General features: G+C 35.3%; 1 protein-coding gene across 4 annotated transcripts in view; it reads right to left on the bottom strand.

The window, feature by feature from the left end:
• Nucleotides 1–22,290, bottom strand: part of LRRIQ3 (leucine rich repeats and IQ motif containing 3) — a 221,802-nt gene that overhangs the window by 146,575 nt on the left and 52,937 nt on the right. For all 4 annotated transcript variants that reach the window (XM_058716968.1, XM_058716970.1, XM_058716967.1 and 1 more), the window contains one exon: nt 19,428–19,561. In XM_058716968.1, coding sequence (XP_058572951.1) covers nt 19,428–19,561 — 134 coding nt within the window. The remainder of the gene's footprint in view (nt 1–19,427; nt 19,562–22,290) is intronic.

Genomic DNA, 22,290 nt, shown 5'->3' with positions numbered 1-22,290 from the left:
TTCCAATACTGTGTGAATACAAGGGATCCTTGGTAGGACTGGAAGGGTCTGGAGTATTCTGGGTCTATGAACTCCAGAAGTAGCCAATGCTCCCCTCTAGGTCAAAGCCCAAAATTTAGAAGAAACTCCTTGAAGACAGAATCAAAACTGGAGAGAAAAAGAGAGAGAAAACAACTCCACGTTAAAAAGGAGGTGCTGTGGACCATAGTCTGAGAACTCAGAAAGTAAGCCATGATATTTTCAGAAACTACACATAGGTCCACACACATACAGCAAACAAAACAGAAATTACGTTAGAACTCAAAGGAAAGTTTCTTTTTAAAGTTCAAAAAAAAACTGTTTTGTCATAAAAAGGGCAATACAAAAGGATCACAATCTAATCCTACACAGTTATTATACAGCAAAAAGAAGAACACAGAGGAGGAGGAGGAGGGGAAGGGGAGGAGAAGCGGGAAGAGGAGGAGGAGGGGAAGGGGAGGAGAAGGGAGAGGAGAAGGGGGAGGAGAAGGGGGAGGAGGAGGAGAAGGGAGAGAAGGGAGAGGAGAAGGGGGAGGAGAAGGGGGAGGAGGAGGAGAAGGGGGAGGAGGAAGAGAAGGGGGAGGAGGAGGAGGAGGAGGAAAAGCACTGCCACCACCACCACCAAATAATATCACTAAGGACAATAAAGCAAGCCAGACAGTGAAGCCTACAACAAAAATAAAAACTATAACCTATTATTTCAAAATAAACTTAAATCCAGTTCTGCATATAAGGAACTTGGAAATTTCCATTTTGTCCTAACAACTAAAAAGCTAAAAAGACTGAAAAACCGATGATTCTTCTTAGATACCTAAGAGAGTTGGAGAACACAGGGCAAACTGCTGCCCCAAGATTGGAGAGACAGACAGGTGAATATAAGTCATTACACTTACTTAAGGAAAGTGTCACAAGAGGAAACTGCCATCGAAACCAGTGCTGGGGTAGTGAAACCTGAACTGTCATTGATGAAGTGCTGGAGGCTGCATGTACAACTCTTGAGAGTTAAAAACTCCAGGGAAGGTGTGCCTTGGTGGCTCAGTCGGTTAAGCATCTGACTCTTGATTTGAGTTCAGGTCATAATCTCAGAGTCGTGAGATAGAGCCCTGCATTGAGCTCTGCGCTGACAGCAAAATGCCTGCTTGGGATTCTTTCTCTCCATCTCCCTCTGCCCCTCCCCTGCTCACTGAATCAATCTCTCTCTCTCCCTCCCTCTCTCTCTCTCTCTCTCTCTCTCTCTCTCAAAATAAATAAACTAAAAAAAAAAAAATGCCAGGTGTTTGCAGTCATAAGAGGGCTGCCACAATATTGTGGCATTTACCTCTAAGAGTCCAATCAGGTTCCCACAGTAGATACCAGAGAAAAATCTCCATATGCTTCCAGAAAAGGGAAGGGAAAGAAACCATTTTGAAATATACCAGAGTACTCTGTTCTTAACAAAGCTTGCTCCCAGATAAAATTATTTAACCAGAGCCTAACCTGCTGTGGTATTATAAGAGCCTAACTGATCTGCAAGAAAGGAAAACCCAAATCCAACCCACTCCAGCAATCCAGTCACACATAGGGGATGAGGGGGGAGAAAAAACAAAAACTCTTACGAAGTTCACAGTCCATAAGCATAGACTCATTAAAAGATTGAAACTTAATCACAGTACTAAAGTTACCCTCATCCACACCATAAAATTAAGGCCTATTTACAATTGTTCTTTTTACCCAATATATCATGTCTAGGTATCAGGAAAAAAATTACAAGGAATATGAAAAGGGGAAAAAACCCACAATTTGAAGAGACCAAGCAATCATCAGAAATATGTGGCAGGGATGTTGGGATTATCAGACCAGAACTTAAAACAACTATAAATAATATGCTAAAAGCTTTAAAGTATACAGCATATAAAAACAGATAAGAAACGTGAGCAGAGAGATGTAAATCCTAAGAAAGAATCAAAAAATAAATGCTGTGTAACAGAAATGATGAATGTTCATGATGGGCTTGTTAGTAGCCTGGACATGGCTGAACAGCAACTTTCTAAGAGGTCAATTAAAATTTTTCAAAAGGAAAAGGAAAAGATAACAAAGACTGAGAAAAGCAGAACAGAATATCCAAAGTCTATAGGACAATAAAAGTGTAGTAATGTATGATGGGAATATCAGAAAGAGAAGAAAGGGATAAATGAAAAGCAGAAATATTTGAAACAATAATGGTGAAAAGTTTCCCTGAATTAATGTCAGTCATCAAACCATATATCCAGGTGACTCATAGACAACAAAGCAGAAAAAATGCAAAAAATTCACTGAGGCATATTATTTTTAAACTACAGAAAATCAGAGATAAAGCAAAAAATCTCTAAATATTTTTGTGTGTGTGAGAGAGAGAGAGCATGCACACACAAGCGGGAAAGGGGCAGAAAGAGGGGACAGAGGATCCAAGGGCTCCTGCTGACAGGAGAGAACCCATGCAGGGTTTGAACTCCAAAATGGCTCAAATTCGAAAACAGGGCTCTAACTCGCAAATCGGGAGATCATGACCTAAGCTGAAGCAGGATGCTTAACCAACTGAGCCACTAAGGTGTCCCAAAGCAAATAGTCTTGATAGATGTAAAAAGATAAGAATTATATATGTCTTTTCCACAAAAATTATGCAAGAAGAAAATGAAGTAAAATGTTTACTATTGGAAGAAAAAAGAAAGAAAGAAAGAAAGAAAGAAAGAAAGAAAGAAAGAAAGAAAGAAAGAAAGAAAGAAAGAAAGAAAGAAAACACCAACCCAGAATTCTATTCACTATTAAATTACCCTTCAAGGTGAAGGAAAAATAAAGACTTTTTCAGACAAACAAAAACTGAGGAAATTTGTTGCTAGTACCTGCCTTGCAACAAATGTTAAAAGAGGTTCTTTAGAAAAAAGAAAAATAAAATAGATCATTACCTTGGACCTATAAAAATTAAGGAAGAGCACCAATGAGGGAATAAATGAAGCTAAAATTAAACTTTTATTTGTCTTTTTAAAAAAAAAAAAAACCTTTATTTTTCTTATTCTTAATTGATCTAACAGATAACATTTCAGACATTTTGTTCAAAATAATACCAATAATATATTCAATTATGTAGATGTTTATATGTGCGTACACAAATTATATATATGTATATAGATATATATCTAATGTATGCTTTATATATGGGTAAAATGAAAGAAATGATACAAGGGACAGGAGGAAGGAATTAGGATTGTTTTGTTATTATAAGGTATTATAAGGTACTAACACTACCTGTGAAGTACTATAGTATCATTTGAACATGGGCTTGATTTGCAAAAACATGATTGGAACTAGAGTGTATTATGCTAAACGAAATCAGTCAGTCAGAGAAAGACAAATATCATATGACTTAACTCATATGTAGAATTTAAGATACAAAACAGATGAACTAAAGGAAGGGAAGAAAAATAAAATAAAAACAGGGAGGGAGACAAACCATAAGAGACTCTTAAATACAGAGAATAAACTGAGGGTTGCTGGAGGGGTTTTGGGTAGGGGGGAGGGTTAAATTGGCAAGGGGCATTAATCCCTTGGGATGTTGGGATGAGCAGTAGGCATTATAGGTAAGTGAGGAATCACTAAAATCCTGTTCCTGAAATCATTATTACAATATATGTTAACTAGCTTGGATGTAAATTTTAAAAATAATAATAAAAATAATTTTAAAAAAATGAAAGTGGGCTTGGGTTATCTGCAAATGTATATTGCAAACTCTAGGGCAAACCTTAAAAAAGTCAACAAAAAATTTTAAAAAGGAAGGAGTATAACTGATATGCTAAGAAAGAAGAGAAAATGAAATAACAGAAAATAATTAAAACTACAACGGGCAGAAAAAGAGTAAAAAACAAAATAGGAACAAAGAACAATGACAACAAACAGAAAAAAGTAATGAATATGGTAATAAATTAATCTAGGTGTATCAATAATCACTATAAATGTCAATAGTCTAAATGCACAAATTTAAAAGACAGATATTGTCAGAGTGTATTAAAAAAACACAACTATATGTTGTCTAAAATATAATAGATTAAAAGTAGAGTACTAGAGAAATTTGTACCTTACTAACACTAATTAAAAGAAAGCAGGAGTAGCTATATTAACTTCCAAAAAAGGACTTCCAAGCAAGGAAAGTTGTCAGCATATTGCATAATAATAAAGGGGTAAAATTTCCAAGAAGATATCATAGTGCTTAACATGTATGTGCCTAATGAGCATATGAAACTAAGTGAGGCAAAAACTAATAGAATTGCAAAGGGAAACAGATTAGTCCACTATCATAGGGGGACAACTCTCTATCAGAAATGGACAGCTACAACAGGCAGAAAATCAGTACAAATATAGCTCAACTAAATGGCACCATCAATCAACAAGATATAAACTGACAGTAGAATATATATTTATTTAGGCTCACATCAGACATTCACCTAGACCACATTTCTGGCCTATTCAACTAGACCACATTCTGGTCTATTCTGGTTCAAAAACATACCTTAACAAACTTAAAACAAATAAATCATACAATGTCTGTCTCAGATCACAAAAGAATGAAATTAGACATTAATAATAGAAAGATAGGTCACCTGGGTAGCTCAGTAGGTTAAGCTTCCAACTCTTGGTTTCAGCTCAGGTCATGAACTCGTGATTTGTGAATTCTAGCCCTGCCATCGGGTTCTGTGCTGACAGTGTGGAGACTGCTTGGAATTCTTTATTTTCCTTTTTCTCTATCCCTCCCGACTCGCTCTCTCTGTCTCTCTCTCAAAATAAATAAACTTTTTTTTTTTTTAATTAACAGAAAGATACCTGGAAATTTTCAAGATACAGGGAGAAAAATGACATACTTTTAAATAACATAAGGGTCAGAGAAGAAATCTTCAGGGAAATTTTAAGATATTTTGAACTAAAAATGAAAACACAACTTATCAAAATTTGTGGAATGCAGTGGTAGTAGTACTTAGAGTGAAATGTATAGCATTGGCAGCATATGTTAAAAAAGAAGAACAAAAAGCAAAAAAGCAGTAATCTCAGCTTCCACCTTATGAAAACTAGAAAAAAAAGGCAAATTAAACTCAAAGTAGAACGAATGAAAGGAAAAGAAGGAAAGAAGGAAAAGAAATGAAAATTAGAGGAGGGTCACCCAGATGGCTCAGTTGGTTAAGTGAGAGACTATTGATTTTGGCTCAGATTCAAGCCTCCCCAGATCAGGTTCCATACTGACAACATGGAGCTTGCTTGGAATTCTCTCTCTCCCTTCTCTCTGCCCTTCCCCAGATAGTGTGTGCTCTCTCTTACTCAAAATTAATAAATAAAAAAAGAAAAAGAAATTATATGAATTCTCTACAATTTCTTCTAGTGAATAGGAAGTCTCCCTAACTCTTCTATAAAGCCAGCTGCACTAATATGAAAAGTAGACAAAGACATACAAGAAAAAGCCACAGACCAATATCATGCAGAAACATATATGTAAACATTTTAAATGAAATACTAGCAAATCAAATCCAATAATATATAAAAGGAATCATACACTACTACACAAATGGATTTATCCCTGGTATGCAAGGCTGGTTAAACATTCAAAAATCAATTCATTAAATCCATTAAATAAACAGGAGAAAGAAAGAAAGAAAGAAAGAAAGAAAGAAAGAAAGAAAGAAAGAAAGAAAGAAAGAAAGAAAGAAAGAAAGAAAGAAAGAAAAAGAGGGAGGGAGAAAGGAGGAAGGGAAGAAAGGAGGGAGGGAAGGAAACAATCAGATGATCCTAATCAATAGATGCAGAAAAAACATTTGACAAAATTCAATACCTATTCATGATAAAAATTCTCAGAAAGATAGGCATAAAGGAGAATTCCCTCAACATGTTAAAAATAGTATCTACCATTGGGACACCTGGGTGGCTCAATAGGTTAAGTGTCTGACTTCAGCTTAGGTCATGATCTCAATAAATGAGAGATTTAATGTTTCATAGAAAGCAAGAGTCACTATTGTCAAGATTTTAGTTCTTTCCAATTTATCTATAGATTCAATGCAAGCTCAATCAAAATCCCAGTAGATTATTTTGTGGATAGCGACACACTGATCTTAAAGCTTCCACTGAAAGGCATAAAGAACCCAGACTCAGTAATACAACATGGAAGAACAAAATTGAAGGACTGACATTATCCAACTTCAAGATTACTAAAAAGCTACAGTAATCAAGACATGGAGGTATTAGCAAAAGAACAGATAAATAGATCAATGGAACAGAATAGAGACCTCAGAAATAAACACATATAAATAGAGTCAACTAATCATTGACAAAGGAACAAAGACAATACAAGCAACAAAGACAGCCTCATCAAGAAATATGCTGGAACATCCATTTGCAAAAAATAAATAAATGAATCCAGATACAAATCTCATTATTTCTTTCTTGAAAATAATCAAAATGGATCTGTGACCTAAATGTAAAATGCAAAGCTATAAAACTCTTACAAGATATAACATTGGCGAAAAACTAGATTACCTTGGATATGACAAAGACTTTTTAGATGCAACACCAAAGACACAATCTATGAGAAAAAAATTGATAAGCTTGATTTCCTTAAAATTAAAAACTTCTGCTCTGCAAAAGACAAAGTCAAGAGAATGAGAAGACAAACTATAGATTAGGAGAAACTATTTTCAAAAGACATACTTAATAAAGAACTGTTTTCCAAAATTAACAAAGACTTCTTAAAATTCAACAGTAAGAAAACAATACAGTTTAAAAAAGGGTCAGACACCTTAAGTAACATCTCACCAAAGAAGGTATACAGATTGAAAATAAACATATGGGGGACACCTGGGTGGCTCAATCGGATAAGCAACTGACTTCAGCTCAGGTCATGATCTCAGGATTGGTGGGTTCAAGCCCCACATCAGGCTCTGCACTGACAGCTAGAGCCTGGAACCTGCTTTGGATTCTGGTCTCCCTCTCTCTGTCCCTCCCTTGTTCAGGCTCTGTCTCTCTCTGTCAAAAATAAATAAACATTTAAAAATAATAATAAAACACTTTCTTTAGAAAATAAACATATGAAAATGCAAATCAAATCAGTAGATATCATATACAAATGAGTAGAATGCAAATTAAAATAGCAATGAGATACCACTACACATCTATTAAAATAGCCAAAATCTGAAACAATGACAATACCAAATAGTGGCAAGGAAGCAATGAACCAGAAACCCTCATTCGCTGCTGGTGGGTATTCAAAATGATACAGTCACTTTGGAAAAGAGTTTGGCAGTTTCTTATAAAACTAAATAAATTTTTCCATACAGTCCAGCAATCATGTTCCTTGGTATTTATCCAAAGGTGTTGAAAACTTAGGTCCACACCAAAACCTGTACATGGATGTTTATAGCAGCTTTATTCGTAATTGTCAAAACTTGAAAGTAACCAATATGTTCTTCAGAAGGGGAATGGATAAAAACAGGTACATCCAGACAATGGGATATTATTCAGCTCTAAAAATAAATGAGCTTATCAAGCCATGAAAACACATGGAGAAACCTTAAATGCATGTTACTAAGTGAAAGTCAGTTTGAAATGTCTACATATTGTATGACTGCAACCATATGATATTCTAGAATAGGCAAATCCATGGAGACAATAAAAAATCAGGGCTTCCAGGGGTTAGAGGTGGAAAGAGAAATGAACAGGAAGAGGAAAAGAATTTTTGGAGGCAGAGAAAATACACTATATAATTCAATAATGATAATGCATACCATTATACATGTGTCCAAGCCATAGAATATATAACACAGAGTATATTATAATGTAAACTATGGGCTTTGGGGTATCACTACGTGCCAATTTAAGTTCATCAGTTTTAACAAAGGTACCACAGTCTGATGGGGAATGTTTATAATGGGAGAGGCTATAAATGAGTAGAGGTTGGGAGTATATTAGAAATCTCTGTACCTTCTGTTTAATATTGATATGTAACTTAAACTGCTCCAAAATAAAATAAAGTCTTATTTTTAAAAAAATATAAACCAAAAGGTATGAAGAAAATGATAAAAGGCATACAAGACCACATAAACTAGAAGTAGACAAGTTTAGAAATACAATGATAAGATTCAGAAAAGAACCAGAATGTTAAAATTCATTTTAGAAATAAATACTAAACTAGAAGGAGCATAATAAACAGAAGATGCCTTAAGGGAGAAATAAAAGATGAAAATAGATATTTTAAAATTGAAAGGAAATAAAATTATTAGAAAAGGAGCTAATAATATACTATGATTACACTAAGTACCTATTCAACAATTATTTTAAATATACATCTCCAGAATAAATACAAAAAATATGTTCAATATATTTAACTTTATTAAATATGTTCTCAGTTGAAAGTAGTTTATGTATAGCAATTCTAAACTATTTGTGTCCACTGGAATTAAGCTAATGAGCAAAATTACTGATAATGTTGGCAACAAAAAGTCACATGTGGAAGGAAAGTACAGAAAGTATAGAAAGTAGAGAGAAGTACAGAACCCCCTTCTTGGATTAGCATTAGAGGTGCCAGTATGAATTCATGATGTGAAAGATAAACCATTTCCTATTCTGTCTGCCTAGGAAATGGCCTAGGAAACATGGCCTAGGAAACATGACACTCTAGTAACAATGAACATATCCAATTCCCAGATACCTGTTTCCAAAAACAATTCCCTACTAAAAAGACTGGGGTTCTTCATAAAACATAGAAAAGTAAAGAGCACAGAATTTGGAATAGGTTAAACAATAGAACTTGACATGTGCAAATTTCCGTGCATAGTTTCATTTCTTCTTATTTTTAAAATTTAAGTTAGTTGATACACAGTGTAGTCTCGGTTGCAGGAGTAGAACCCAGTGATTTATCTCTTACATATGATACCCAATGCTCATCCCTAAATGTGCCCTCCATGATGTCCACCATCTATTTAACACATCCCTCCACCCTTCTCTGATCCAGCACCCCTCAGTTTGTTCTCTGTATTTAAGAGTCTCTTACACAATAAAAAGCTTCTGCACAGTGAAGGAAACAGTCAACAAAACTAAAAAGCAACCAATGGAATAGGAGAAGATATTTGCAAATGACATATCAGATAAAGGGTTAGTATCCAAAATCTATAAAGAACTTACCAAACTCAACACCCCCCCCCAAAAAAAAAAAAAACAAATAATCCAGTGGAGAAAAGGGCAGAAGACATGAACAGACACTTTTCCAAAGAAGACACAGACACATAAAAAGATGCTCAACATCACTCATCATCAGGGAAATACAAATCAAAACCACAATGTGATACCACCTCACACCTGTCAGAATGGCTAAAATGAACAAGTCAGGAAACAGATGTCAGCAAAGATGCAGAGAAAGGGGAACACTTTTGCACTGTTGGTGGGATGCAAACTGGTACAACCACTCTGGATAACAGTATGGAGGTTCCTCAAAAAATTAAAAGTGGAACTATCCTATGACCCAGCAACTGCACTACGGGGTATTTATCCAAAGGATACAAAAATGCTGATTTGAAGGGATTCATGCACCCCAATGTTTACAACAGCACTATCAACAATAGCCAACTTATGGAAAGAGCCCAAATGTCCATCAACTGATGAATGGATTCAGGAGATGTGGGGTGTGTGTGTATGTGTGTGTGTACATAATGCACCCAGCAATCAAAAAGAATGAAATTTTGCCATTTGCAACAATGTGGATGAACTAGAGTGTATTACGCTAAGTGAAAGAAGTCAGTCACAGAAAGACAAATAAATGATTTCACGCATACACGGAATTAAAGAAACAACAGATAAACATAAGGGAAGGGAAAGAAAAATAAGATAAAAACAGAGAGGGAGGAAAATCATTTGTTTATAACTAAACACAAATGTCCAACACATAACAGCTGTCTGCCATTGGAAACAGATCCTTCCCTTCCCCACTCCACATCCTAGATACAGGGATATTTGTGGGAAACAGCACAACATAAACACTCTTCACCTAGCTTGCTGACAGTGTGCCCTGCTCCTGTGCTCTTCTGCAGACCCACGTCTCCAGCCCAGCCTCAGCAGGAATTTTCTGAGGTGACTGCAGGTCCCCTCCTAGAGTAGACTAGCCCAGACCTTGCTAACACTGCATACTTCATCCTTGCACTCCCTTGCAGACCCTCCCCATCCAATATACCCTTGGCAGGAGTGCACCCAAAGCACTGCCACAACTCAGCACTGCACAAACCTGACAGGGATCAGCATCACCTGAAAGTGACTATTGCCCAAGGGAGAGGGGAAGAAAGTAACACACACCAGTTCAACTGCAGCCCCAGCAGTGGGATGGAGACAGATATCTAATCTGACTTTGGGCCCCACCCACCAATGAAAGCTTCTCAGGGGACAACACAGGGAAAGTGCCCTGCAGTTTAATGCTCCCGCAGTTCTGGCAATTGCCTGGTCTGATTCAATTCAAATACAAGATGGCTCCAACAACATAAGACCAAATCCTGCTCCAAACAAGCTAAGAGAGCCATTGAAGATGACTGAACTGAAGGCAACAAAGGACCAAATCCTGCTCCATACAGGCAAAGAGAGCCACTGCAGATGACTGAACTGAAGGCAAATGTGGCTCATGCAAAACAGTAGGGTGCATACCATACACATAGGAGACACCCCTGAAGTGCCAAGTTCTAGTGAACAGCGGACATTGCACTCCAGGGCACTATATGACCTCTTCTTCATAAGGCCTCTTCTTTCAAATGTAGGATATGTGGTTGACTTTCCTAACATAGAAATACACATAGAAAGTTAGACAAAAGGAAGAGACAGAGGAATATGTCTCAAATGAAAGAACAGGACAGGACAAAATCATAGCAAAAGAGCTAAATGAAATGGATATAAGCAATATTCTTGATAGAGAATTTAAAGTAGTGGTCATAAAGATACTCAATGGACTTGAGAAAAGAGTGGAGGACCTCAGTGACACCCTCAACAAAGAGACGGGGGGAAAAAGTGTACAAATGAAGAAATCTATAACTGAAATTAAAAATACACTAGATGGAATAAATACTAGAGGAACCAGAAAAAGGGATCAGTGACTTTGAGGACAGAGTAATGAAAGCAATCAAGCTGAACAGAAAAGAGGAAAAAAATTTTTAAATGAAAACAGACTAAGGGGACTCAGAAACACCATCAAGTATATTAACCTTCACATTATAGGATCTCAGCAAAAGAAAAGAGAGAAAAGGGGCAGAAAATTTATTTAAAGAAATAATAGCTGAAAAAATCCCATATCTAGTGAAGGAAACAAAAATCCAGATCCAGGAAGCACAGAGAGCCCCCAACAAAATCAACCCAAGGAGGTGCCTACATAGTAATTAAAATGGCAAAGAGTAGAGATAAATAGAGAATTTTAAAAGCAGCAAGAGAAAAGAAAATAGTTACATACAAGGGAAACCCCACAAAGCTATTAAGCTGATTTTTTTTTTCAGCAGAAACTTTGCTGGCTAGAAGGGAGTGTTATGATATATTCAAAGTGCTAAAAGAAAAAAATCTACAACCGAGAATACTCTATGCAGTAAGACTATCATTTAGAATAGAAAGAGAGATAAAGAGTATCCCAGGCAAACACAAGTTAAAGAAATTCATCACCACTAAACAAGCTTTATAAGAAATGTTAAAGGGGACTCTTTTAGTGGAACGACATAAGCAAGAGTAAGAAAAGTAGGAACAACAAAAGCAGTAAAATTAAATATATCTATAAAAATCAGTCAAGCAATTCACAAAATAAAAGGAGGTAAAGTAAGGCAACATATATCTAAAAAGTGGGAGGGGGGAGGAGTAAAACTTTAGTGCTTTTAAAATGGTTTTGAAATTAAGCAATCATCAACTTAATATACACTACCGAATAGTAACTTTAAACACAAATCAAAAAATGGTCATAGATATACAAAAATAAATAAAGAGAAAGGCATCCAGGTGTATCACTAAAGGAATCCAGGTATATCACTAAAAATAAGCCAATAAACTTATAAAAGAGAGCAAGAGACAAAGGAACAGAAGAGAACTACAAAAAACAACCATAAAACATTTAACACCAGGTCAATAACTACATACCTATCAATAATTACTTTGAATATAAATGGACTAATCAATCAAAGGGCATATGGTAACAGAATGGATAAATAAGCAAGACCCAACTATATCATTTCAGGCCCAAAGATAAAGCCAGATTAAAAGTGAAGGGATGGAAAAGCATTTATCATACAGATGAAAAGAAAGCTGGAGTGGCAATACAATGGACAAAATATATTTTAAATCAAGGGCTGTAACAAGAGACAAGGACACTATATAATCATAAAGGAAACAATCCAACAAGAAGATATAATAATTTAAATATTTATGCACCCAACATGCAGGCACTCAAACACATAAAGGGCTAATAATAAACATAAAGGAAGAAATCAATAATAATACAATAATAGTAGGGGACTTTAATACCTCACTTATATCAATGGATAGATCACCAATAGAAAATCAACAAGAATCATTCAGTGGCTTTGAATGACACACTGGGCCACATGAATCTAACAGATACATCCAGAACATTCTATCCTAAAACAGCAGAATACATAGTCTTTCCAAGTGCACCCAGAACAGTCTCCAGAAGAGATCACATGTTAGTCTACAAAACAAGTCTCAACTTATTCAAAAAGACTGAAGCCATACCATGTATCTTTCTGACCACAACACTATGAAACTATAAAATACCTCAAATAGAAAGAAAAATCTCAAACAATATAATCTTACACCTAAAGGAGGTAGAGAAAAAGAAAAAAAAACAAGTAGAAGGAAATATTGAAAATTAGAACAGAAATAAATGAAATAGAAACTTAAAAAAAAAAGAACAGATCAATGAAACTAAGAACTGACTCTTTGAAAAGATGGACATAATTGATAAACGTTAGCCAGACACTCATGTGAGCAAGAGAGAAAAAGAGACAGAAGGATTCAAATAAACAAAATCAGAAATGAAAGAGGAGACATAATAACTGACACCACAGAAATACAAAGGATTTTAAGGGAAAATTATGAAAAATTATATGCCAACAAATTGGGACAATCTAGAAGAAATAAATAAATTCTTAGAATCATACAATTTCCCAAAACTGAATCAGGAAGAATTAGAAATTTTGAAGAGGATTACCAAGAATGAAATTGAATTGCTAATCAGAAAACTACCAACAAACAAAAGTCCAAGACTTCACCAGTGAATTCTACTAAACATGTAAAGAAGAGTTAATAGCTATTCTTCACAAACTATTCCAAAAAATAGAAGAGGAAGGAAAATCTCCAAATTCATTCTATGAAACCAACATTACCTTGATACCAAAGCCAGATAAAAACATCACAAAAAAGAGAACTACAGGTAAATCCTCAACAAAATATTAGCCACTGAATCCAACAATACCTTAGAAAAAAAATTAATCACACCATCAAGTGGCATTTATTCCCAGGATGCAAGAGTTGTTCAGTATTCACAATTTAGTCAATTTGATAAATCACATCAACAAGAGAAAGGATAAAAAACACATGATCATTTCACTAGATACAGAAAAAGCATTTGACAAAGTATGACATCAACTCATGAAAAAGACCCTCAACAAAGTAGGTGCAGAGGAAATATGCCTCAACATAATAAGTGGCATAAAATAAAAACCCATAGCTAATATCTTACTGAATGGTGCAAATCTGAGAGATTTCCCCCTAAGATCAGGAACAGGACAAGGATGTCCACTTTCACCACTTTTATTCAGCATAGTACTGGAAGTCCTAGCCACAGCAATCAAACATGAAAAATCAACAAAAGCCATCCAAATTGGTAAGGAGGAAGTAAAACGTTCTCTTTTTTACAGATGACATGATACTATATATAGAAAATGCTAAAGACTCAATCAAAAACCTACTAGAACTGATCAATAAATTCAATAAGGTCACAGGATACAAAACCAATATTCAGGAATCCATTGGATTCCTATACCCTAACAATGCGATAGTAGAAAGAGAAATTAAGAAAACAATCCCATTTACAATTGCACCACAAATAGTAAAATATCTAGCAATAAACTTAACAAAGGAAGTGAAAGACCTGTACTCTGAAAACTATAAAATACTGGTGGTGAAAGAAACTGAAGATGACACAAACAAATGTAAAGATAATCCATGCTCATGGATTGGGGAAACAAATATTGTCAACCGACGGAATGGGAAAAGATATTTGCAAATGATGTATCAGACAAAGGGCTAGTATCCAAAACCTATAAAGAACTCACCAAACTCCACACCCAAAAAACAAATAATCTAGTGAAGAAATGGGAAGAAGACACGAATAGACACTTCTCTAAAGAAGACATCCAGAACGCCAACAGCCACGTGAAAAGATGATCAACATCACTCCTCATCAGGGAAATACAAATCAAAACCACACTGAGATATCACCTCACACCAGTCAGAGTGGCCAAAATGAACAAATCAGGAGACTACAGATGCTGGAGAGGATGTGGAGAAATAGGAACCCTCTTGCACTGTTGGTGAGAATGCAAACTGGTGCAGCCACTCTGGAAAACAGTGTGGAGGTTCCTCAAAAAATTAAAAATAGATCTACCCTATGACCCAGCAATAACACTGCTAGGAAGTTACCCAAGGGATACAGAAGTGCTAATGCATAGGGGCACTTGTACCCCAATGTTTATAGCAGCACTTTCAACAATAGCCAAATTATGGAGAGAGCCTAAATGTCCATCAACTGATGAATGGATAAAGAAGTTGTGGTTTATATACACAATGGAATACTACTTGGCAATGAGAAAGAATGAAATATGGCCTTTTGTAGCAACGTGGATGGAACTGGAGAGTGTTATGCTAAGTAAAATAAGTCATACAGAGAAAGACAGATACCATGTTTTCACTCTTATGTGGATCCTGAGAAACTTAACAGAAGACCATGGGGGAGGGGAAGGGGAAAAAAGTTAGAGAGGGAGGGAGGCAAACCATAAGAGACTCTTAAAAACTGAGAATAAACTGAGGGTTGATGGGAGGTGGGAGGGAGGGGAAAGTGGGTGATGGGCATTGAGGAGGGCACCTGTTGGGATGAGCACTGGGTGTTGTATGGAAACCCAATTTGACAGTAAATTTCATATTAAAAAAATGTCCATACCACCCAAAGCAATCTACAGATTTAATGCAATCCCTATCAAAATACAGACAGCATTTTTTTATAGAACTAAAACAAACAACCCTAAAATTTGTATAGAACCACAAAAGACCCTGAAAAGCCAGAGCAATCTTGAAAAAGAACAACACTGGAAGTATCACAATCCCAGATTTCAAGATATACTGTAAAGCTGTAGTCATCAAAACAGTATAGTTTTGACACAGAAATAGAGGGATCAGTGGGTTATAATTGAGAGCCTAGAAATAAACCCACAATTAAATGGTCAAGTAAAATTCAACAAAGCATAAAAGGATATGCAATGGGAAAAAGACAGTCTCTTCAACAAATGGTGTTGGGAAAACTGGACCACTTTCTTATAACATACACAAAAATAAATTCCAAGTGCATAAAGACCTAAATATTAGGCCTGAAACCATAAAAATCCTAGAAGAGAGTATAGGAAGTAATGTCTCTGACATTGGCCATAGCAACATTTTTCTAGATCTGTCCTCTGAGGCAAGGGAAACAAAAGCAAAATAAACCATTGTGACTTCATCAAAATAAAAATCTTCTCCAAAGCAAAGGAAACAATCAACAAAACCAAAAGACAACCCACTGAATGGGAGAAGATATTCGCAAGTGACATATCTGGTAAAGGTGTAGTACCCAAAATATATAAAGAACTTAAAGTATTCATCATCCAAAAAAACCCCAAATAATTCAATTAAAAATGGGCAGAAGAGGGGCGCCTGGGTGGCGCAGTCGGTTAAGCGTCCGACTTCAGCCAGGTCACGATCTCGCGGTCCGTGAGTTCGAGCCCCGCGTCAGGCTCTGGGCTGATGGCTCGGAGCCTGGAGCCTGTTTCTGATTCTGTGTCTCCCTGTCTCTGCCCCTCCCCCATTCATGCTCTGTCTCTCTCTGTCCCAAAAATAAATAAAAAACGTTGAAAAAAAAAAAAATGGGCAGAAGACATGAACAGACATTTCTCCAAAGAAGACACACAGATGGCCAACAAACACATAAAAAGACACACAATATGACTCATTGTCAGTGAAATGCAAATCAAAACTACAATGAAATATCACCTCAAACCTGTCAGAATGACTAACATCAAAAACATCAGAAACAAATATTGGCAAAGATGTGGAGAAAAAGGAACCCTCATGTACTGTTGGTGGGAATGCAACCTCGTGCAGCCACTGCGGAAAACACTATGGAAGTTCTTCTAAAAATTAAAATTAGAATTAACATGAGATCCAGTAATCACACTACTATTTACCCTGAGTGTGAAAACACTAATTTGAAAAGATATATATGCACTCCTATGTTTACTGCATCATTATTTACAATAGCCAAATTATGGAAGCAGCCAAAGTGTCTATTGATAGACGAATGGATAAAATAAAAGTAAAAAGTACACGTACACACACACACACACACACACACACACACACACACACACACAATTACTCAGCCATGAAATTCTGCCTTCTACAGCAGCATGGATGGATCTGGAGGGTATAATGCTAAGTGAAATAAGCCAGTCAGAGAAAGACAAATACCATTATGTTTTCAGTCATATGTGGAATTTAAGAAACAAAACAAATGAACAAAAAAAAAAAGAGAGAGAAAGAGAGAGAGAGAGAGACAAACCAAGAAACAGACTCTTAACTATTCAGAGCAAACTGATGGTTATCAGAGGGAACTTAAGTTGGGTGGATAAATGGGTAAAATAAGTGCAAGAGATTAAGAGTACACTTATCATGATGAGCACTGAGTGGTTTGTGGAATGACTGAACCACTGTGTTGTGCACCTGAAACTGATATCTTATGTTAATTATACTGGATTAAAATTAAAAAAAAAATAAAAATAAAAAGTATACCTCCTTTGCACTGTATCATCCCTATTAGAAGCACCATCACTTTAAAATAGCATTAATCTTAACAGTTTTCTAATTTCAGGCAGTATATGATATTTCAAGGCTGTATATAAAATTTCAAGCAGTTTAAGTGAACAGTTTCCAAGCAAACTGCAAACTATTTGACTGTGGTGAGATACCTCTCATAGCTAGAAATAGACATATGATAGGACTAATCACTTGTACCTTTAGGTTGGGGGAATCCATAGGCACTTCTCAGAGTAGCTTTGCATGTTTCCCACTTCCTTTCTGTTTTCATTTTCCCATAGATGAATCCAGACCTACTTTTCTGATTCTAGTTTTCACAATCCATTTATTTATGTATTTATCAACTGTGCAAAGTATGTTTTGAACACCTAACATATGTCAAGCACTCTGTTATATGCTAGAGATTCAGAATGTACAGTACATCTGGAGATATAGATAATTATATAGACAACTGCAATATAGCATGGTAAGTGCTAGTGATAATGACAGTATGTTATGAACATTGTAGGGGCAAATATCCCAGCCATTTGCCCTAAAAAAAAACTAGGAGCGATTGAAGGATTTTAAGTTGGTGAATCAAATCAGATTTATATTTTTGAAAGATTACTATGTATATGCTGTCATAAATGTAATTAAAAGGGAGAAAGAATCAAAAAAGAAAAGATACAGAGTATGTTTCCCATGGAATCAAATAATGCAGAGAGCACAGATATAACAACAGTGATGATATTTAAAATATAGCAGCTAGTAAGATTGAGCTATGCTTTATATTCATGATTTTAATTCCCACAAGCAAAGAGTGAAATAAGTCCTGCTTTTAGCCCCTGCTCTCTACCATTTGACATATGAGGAAACTCAGGCTCAGAGCAGTTAAGTAAGGGGACTAATGGAACATCATTTTAAAGAGAAAAATAATCAAAATCAGTCTGCCTTGAACCACTGTGATCTATTACCATTACTGAAATCTCTTTCCACAAAGCTCATTCAAACTCTGTTCACACATACTAAATTTTCAGAAATTGTTTCCATGCACAAGGTTTTTATCTCATGCTACATGAGTATTAGAGGAAATCTTGATCTAAGAGAGAAAAACTCAATCTGGGGGCATAAAGACAGGTCCCTTTCATTAGACACTTATTTCATGTAAAATGCATACTAAATTTAAGTGGAACATGAGATAGAAAAAATATGTACCTATCAGTAACTGCCTAAAAACTTTCCCACATCTTTTATTCCAAATCATTTTATGTGCCCCCACTTTTGAGCTCACTCTCTCTCTGACTTGGTTTGAAGAGTAAATGGAACTTCTTCCTCAGAAGAAGGAAGTTATGGTCAGATTTGCTACTTGTTCCTCATACTTACCTCTTTATCGGCGCTATTGCCCTGTGATTTAGCACATTCAGGCTAATGCCGAAGAGCATTCTCTCAGCCTCACCAAAGAATGTTGAATATCATTTCATTGGAACTTTCTAATTTTGCTTTCTCAGGCCATGCCCACTGCCCAACTCAAGAACTATTTAATCCTGCCTATTTTTCACGGCCAAATTTCATTTCTGTCTTCTGAACTCTGCATTTAGCATCTGGAGAGTAAACTATATGAGAATGTTCCTTTATTTTTTTCATATGTTTGATGTTTGGCATAACTAATACAAATAAGTTGATAGTAGAGTATCCTATCTGATCTCCCCAATTAAAATGCTGAGAGATGTTTGCAAGAAAAGTTTTCCTCTGTTTGCAAATGCCAGCCATTGGAAAGGAATACAGGAAATGAAGAGAGAGGAAAAGACAGCTAACTAAAGGGTATGTAGATTGATGTGGTAGCAGATGTTTCAGAAAAATTATCTTCACATCCCCTCAAAATATGAAATCCTCATGTTTCATGATTTATATTTCTATTGTATCCCATTATATAGTATATGGCTTATATTTCTATTACGTCCCATTATATGAGAGAAATTTAATATGTTTTTGACTGAAATATTTAAGTTTAATAAAAAGAAAACTATCAGAATTACTCCAACAATGATTAATAAAAACCCTATTGATTAGCTGTTTATATGATAAATTTAAAATAAAAAGTAAAATTATCAATTTTTATTATGCTAAATATTATAATATTACTATAGAGTATATGGTATTTTCTTTAAAACAAGTTCTAATAGTCAATAAAATACCATTCTGATAGAGAATACAAACATATATATTATTAAAAAATTGACTTACCACTGATTTTATTATCTTATTTTAATATTCAAATAGTAAAGAAAACATACCTCATTTTTTTCCTAACCAAGAAACCACGTATCCATCTTTGAACAATCAAAACTGGTGAATTATGAGCCAGAATTTCATTAATTTTTGAAACAATATATTTGATATTATTAATTTCATCACCATAGGTTGATCCCTGTATAAAGAAAATACATTTAATATTTATATTTCATGTAAGAATTTCCAAGGGATATTTTAAAGTTGGTAGTCTAATAATATAAACTATTAAAATGTTCACAAGTGTCTTGTAGGTGTAATAGTAAAATAATAAATACATTTTCATATCTATTTCATTAGATCATAAGATCAAGAGTTAGTAGAACAAAATAATTTAATCTTCTACACAAAATGCAAGACCCATGATGATAAATGTCTCCATTCTAGATTCTTTTTTCCAATCTGATATCATAAGTATAAAATTTTTGCTATAATCAAGTTGGTCTTCAAAAGGTGGTGGCAAGAATAGGTATTCAATGAAAGTCTAAAACTATTCTGTGGATTCACATAGGAAACTGACAAATGTTGGATTCACAGAATAATTTACAGTACTTCAAAATTTAGTTGCAGCTTAACTGGAATATTGGACACTTTTATTAGGATATAGATCATCTCCTGAAGAAAAATATTCTATGCTGTCTTTAAAGAAATTATCTTTAAGGTCTCTGTTCCTGTAAAATTTTAGATTTGGGATTATAGACTCCCTGTATCCTTATTGATCATTTGACTAGTTAGAAATAAAGCTACTTTACTTATGTCTTAAATGTAAGGATTATATACTAAAAACCTAAAACTTATATTGTTTTTAAGGCACCTACCCTGAAAATTATCAACCTAATCACTTCACGTCCCCTTTTCTGCCTATACATTCAATCAGCTATGTACTGCCAGGAAAAAAAAAAAGTCACAAAACGTTGCAGATTAGTGCTACTTCAAATTTATATTTACAAATATTCATTGCTACTTATCAAATGTTTTACTTGGCCCTGGCTCACTTCCATTCCCAACAGGAGATACTGCAAACATTCTGTACTCTTCTCAATACTCTTTAAGCCTTTTCCCTAGAACTCCCTAAATACCTTTCCCAGACGAAACAGGGCCATCAGGTCTGAAATCCATCAACTAACCCTCCTCCATTCCTTAAATTTAATTATAGTCCCATTTATCTATATCCCTATGTATTCTGAATAGAAGTGCCTTCTACTTAGTCTTAAAACAAGAAGTATATCCCTCCCTATCCAAGACAGGCACTCCATTGCTGTTAAGTCCCATCTATCTCTGTTTCACTATTACTTATCTTCTACTGGCACAATCCCTTTACCTATTAATATGATGTAGCCTCTCCCATCTTTAAAATTGATTAATTCAAATGAACTAAAAATTAATTAAAATAAATTAAACTTTAAAATGCAACCATATAAATAATCATACACATCCCAACCCTCCATCTTTTGTATTTAAGTTTCATTAAGAGCCTAAATTCTTGGGGTGCCTGGGTAGTTTAGTTGGTTAAGTGTCCAACTTTGGCTCAGGTCATGATCTCACAGTTCATGAGTTCGAGCCCCAGGTCAGGATCTGTGGTGACAGCTCTGAGCCTGGAGCCTATCTTCGATTCTGTGTCTCTCCCGCTTTTTGCCCCTCCCCCACTCACACTCTGTCTCTCTGTCTCTCAAAAATAAATATTTAAAAAATATATTAAAAAAGCCTAAATTCTTGGATCAGAATTCCATATTTGCTGTACCTACCTTCTCCTTTCTTGTACCTCAATCTACTGGATTTTACCTCTCCCAATGCACCTGATACTTTTCTTACATTGACTGGATATTCCTCCTTGAAACACTACCCTTGGCTTCTATACAACACTCTTCTTAGTTTTCGTAGAACTCTGTTTACTTTGGACTTTTTAAAGACCTATCCATTCATTGGTCTAATGTCACATTGAAAAGATTCTCTCATTGTGTTTTCTCGAGTGAACACACTCTCTAGATGGTCGTATCTAATTCATAGCTTCAATATATATCTATGTGCTAATGACTTTCAGATTTCTAGCTCTAGGACTGAACTGTCTATAGAGCTATAGAACAATATGATCAAACTGATATCCAGTTAAATTCAGCTTTCCCAAACATGAATTTTCCTTTTTGAACTGCCTTCTTATATGTTTTTAGTAAATGGCACTAGTGCCCATAGTTACCTAACTCAGAAAGCCTGGAACTACCCTAAGCTCTCTTTTCTCTTATGCTTCTTTATACCCAAATGCTGCTAGAGCCCATATATTCAACATCCCAATATCTGACTTCTCCCTTTTCTTCTAATCTCTGCCATTGCTTTATTTCATGTCTTTATCACTTAACTTACTAAAAATGTCTTGACATCTGAAATAATCCCCATTCCCCCACTCCCTTTGAACCACAATAAGCACTATTGCTAGAGTGAACTTTCTGAAATGCAAATCTGATCATTTGGCATCCTTGCTTCATATATTTCACTGGCATCACTGAAAGCACACAAAATCCTTGATTTAGTATCTTCTCACCTCAATCTCACCTCCCTTCGCCATACATAAGATAACTTCCAAAATGGCAATATCCAACCACTTATACCCCTGAAAATTACATAATAATCAAACCTCAATGCTTTTTACAGGTACCATTCCAGTTTCTTGACTGCCTTTCTCAATTACTTGTCTCACTATCTTAGTCTTTTGGAGATTCAATCCTTTCCTCCAAAAAGACTTTATTGACATTGATCTGAGTTCAATATCCTTCTATAATATTATCTTGTGCAGCAACTCATTTGTCACACTTGACAATGTTGAATTTTACCTGAGCCCTGTGATCCTAGAAAACAGAAAAGGTTTAGGAATTT

The sequence above is a fragment of the Neofelis nebulosa genome, chromosome 2 (assembly GCF_028018385.1).
Source record: "Neofelis nebulosa isolate mNeoNeb1 chromosome 2, mNeoNeb1.pri, whole genome shotgun sequence".
NCBI lineage: Eukaryota > Metazoa > Chordata > Mammalia > Carnivora > Felidae > Neofelis > Neofelis nebulosa.
The sequence above is the reverse complement of the archived record's forward strand: the minus strand, read 5'-3'. Positions and strand labels throughout refer to the sequence as shown.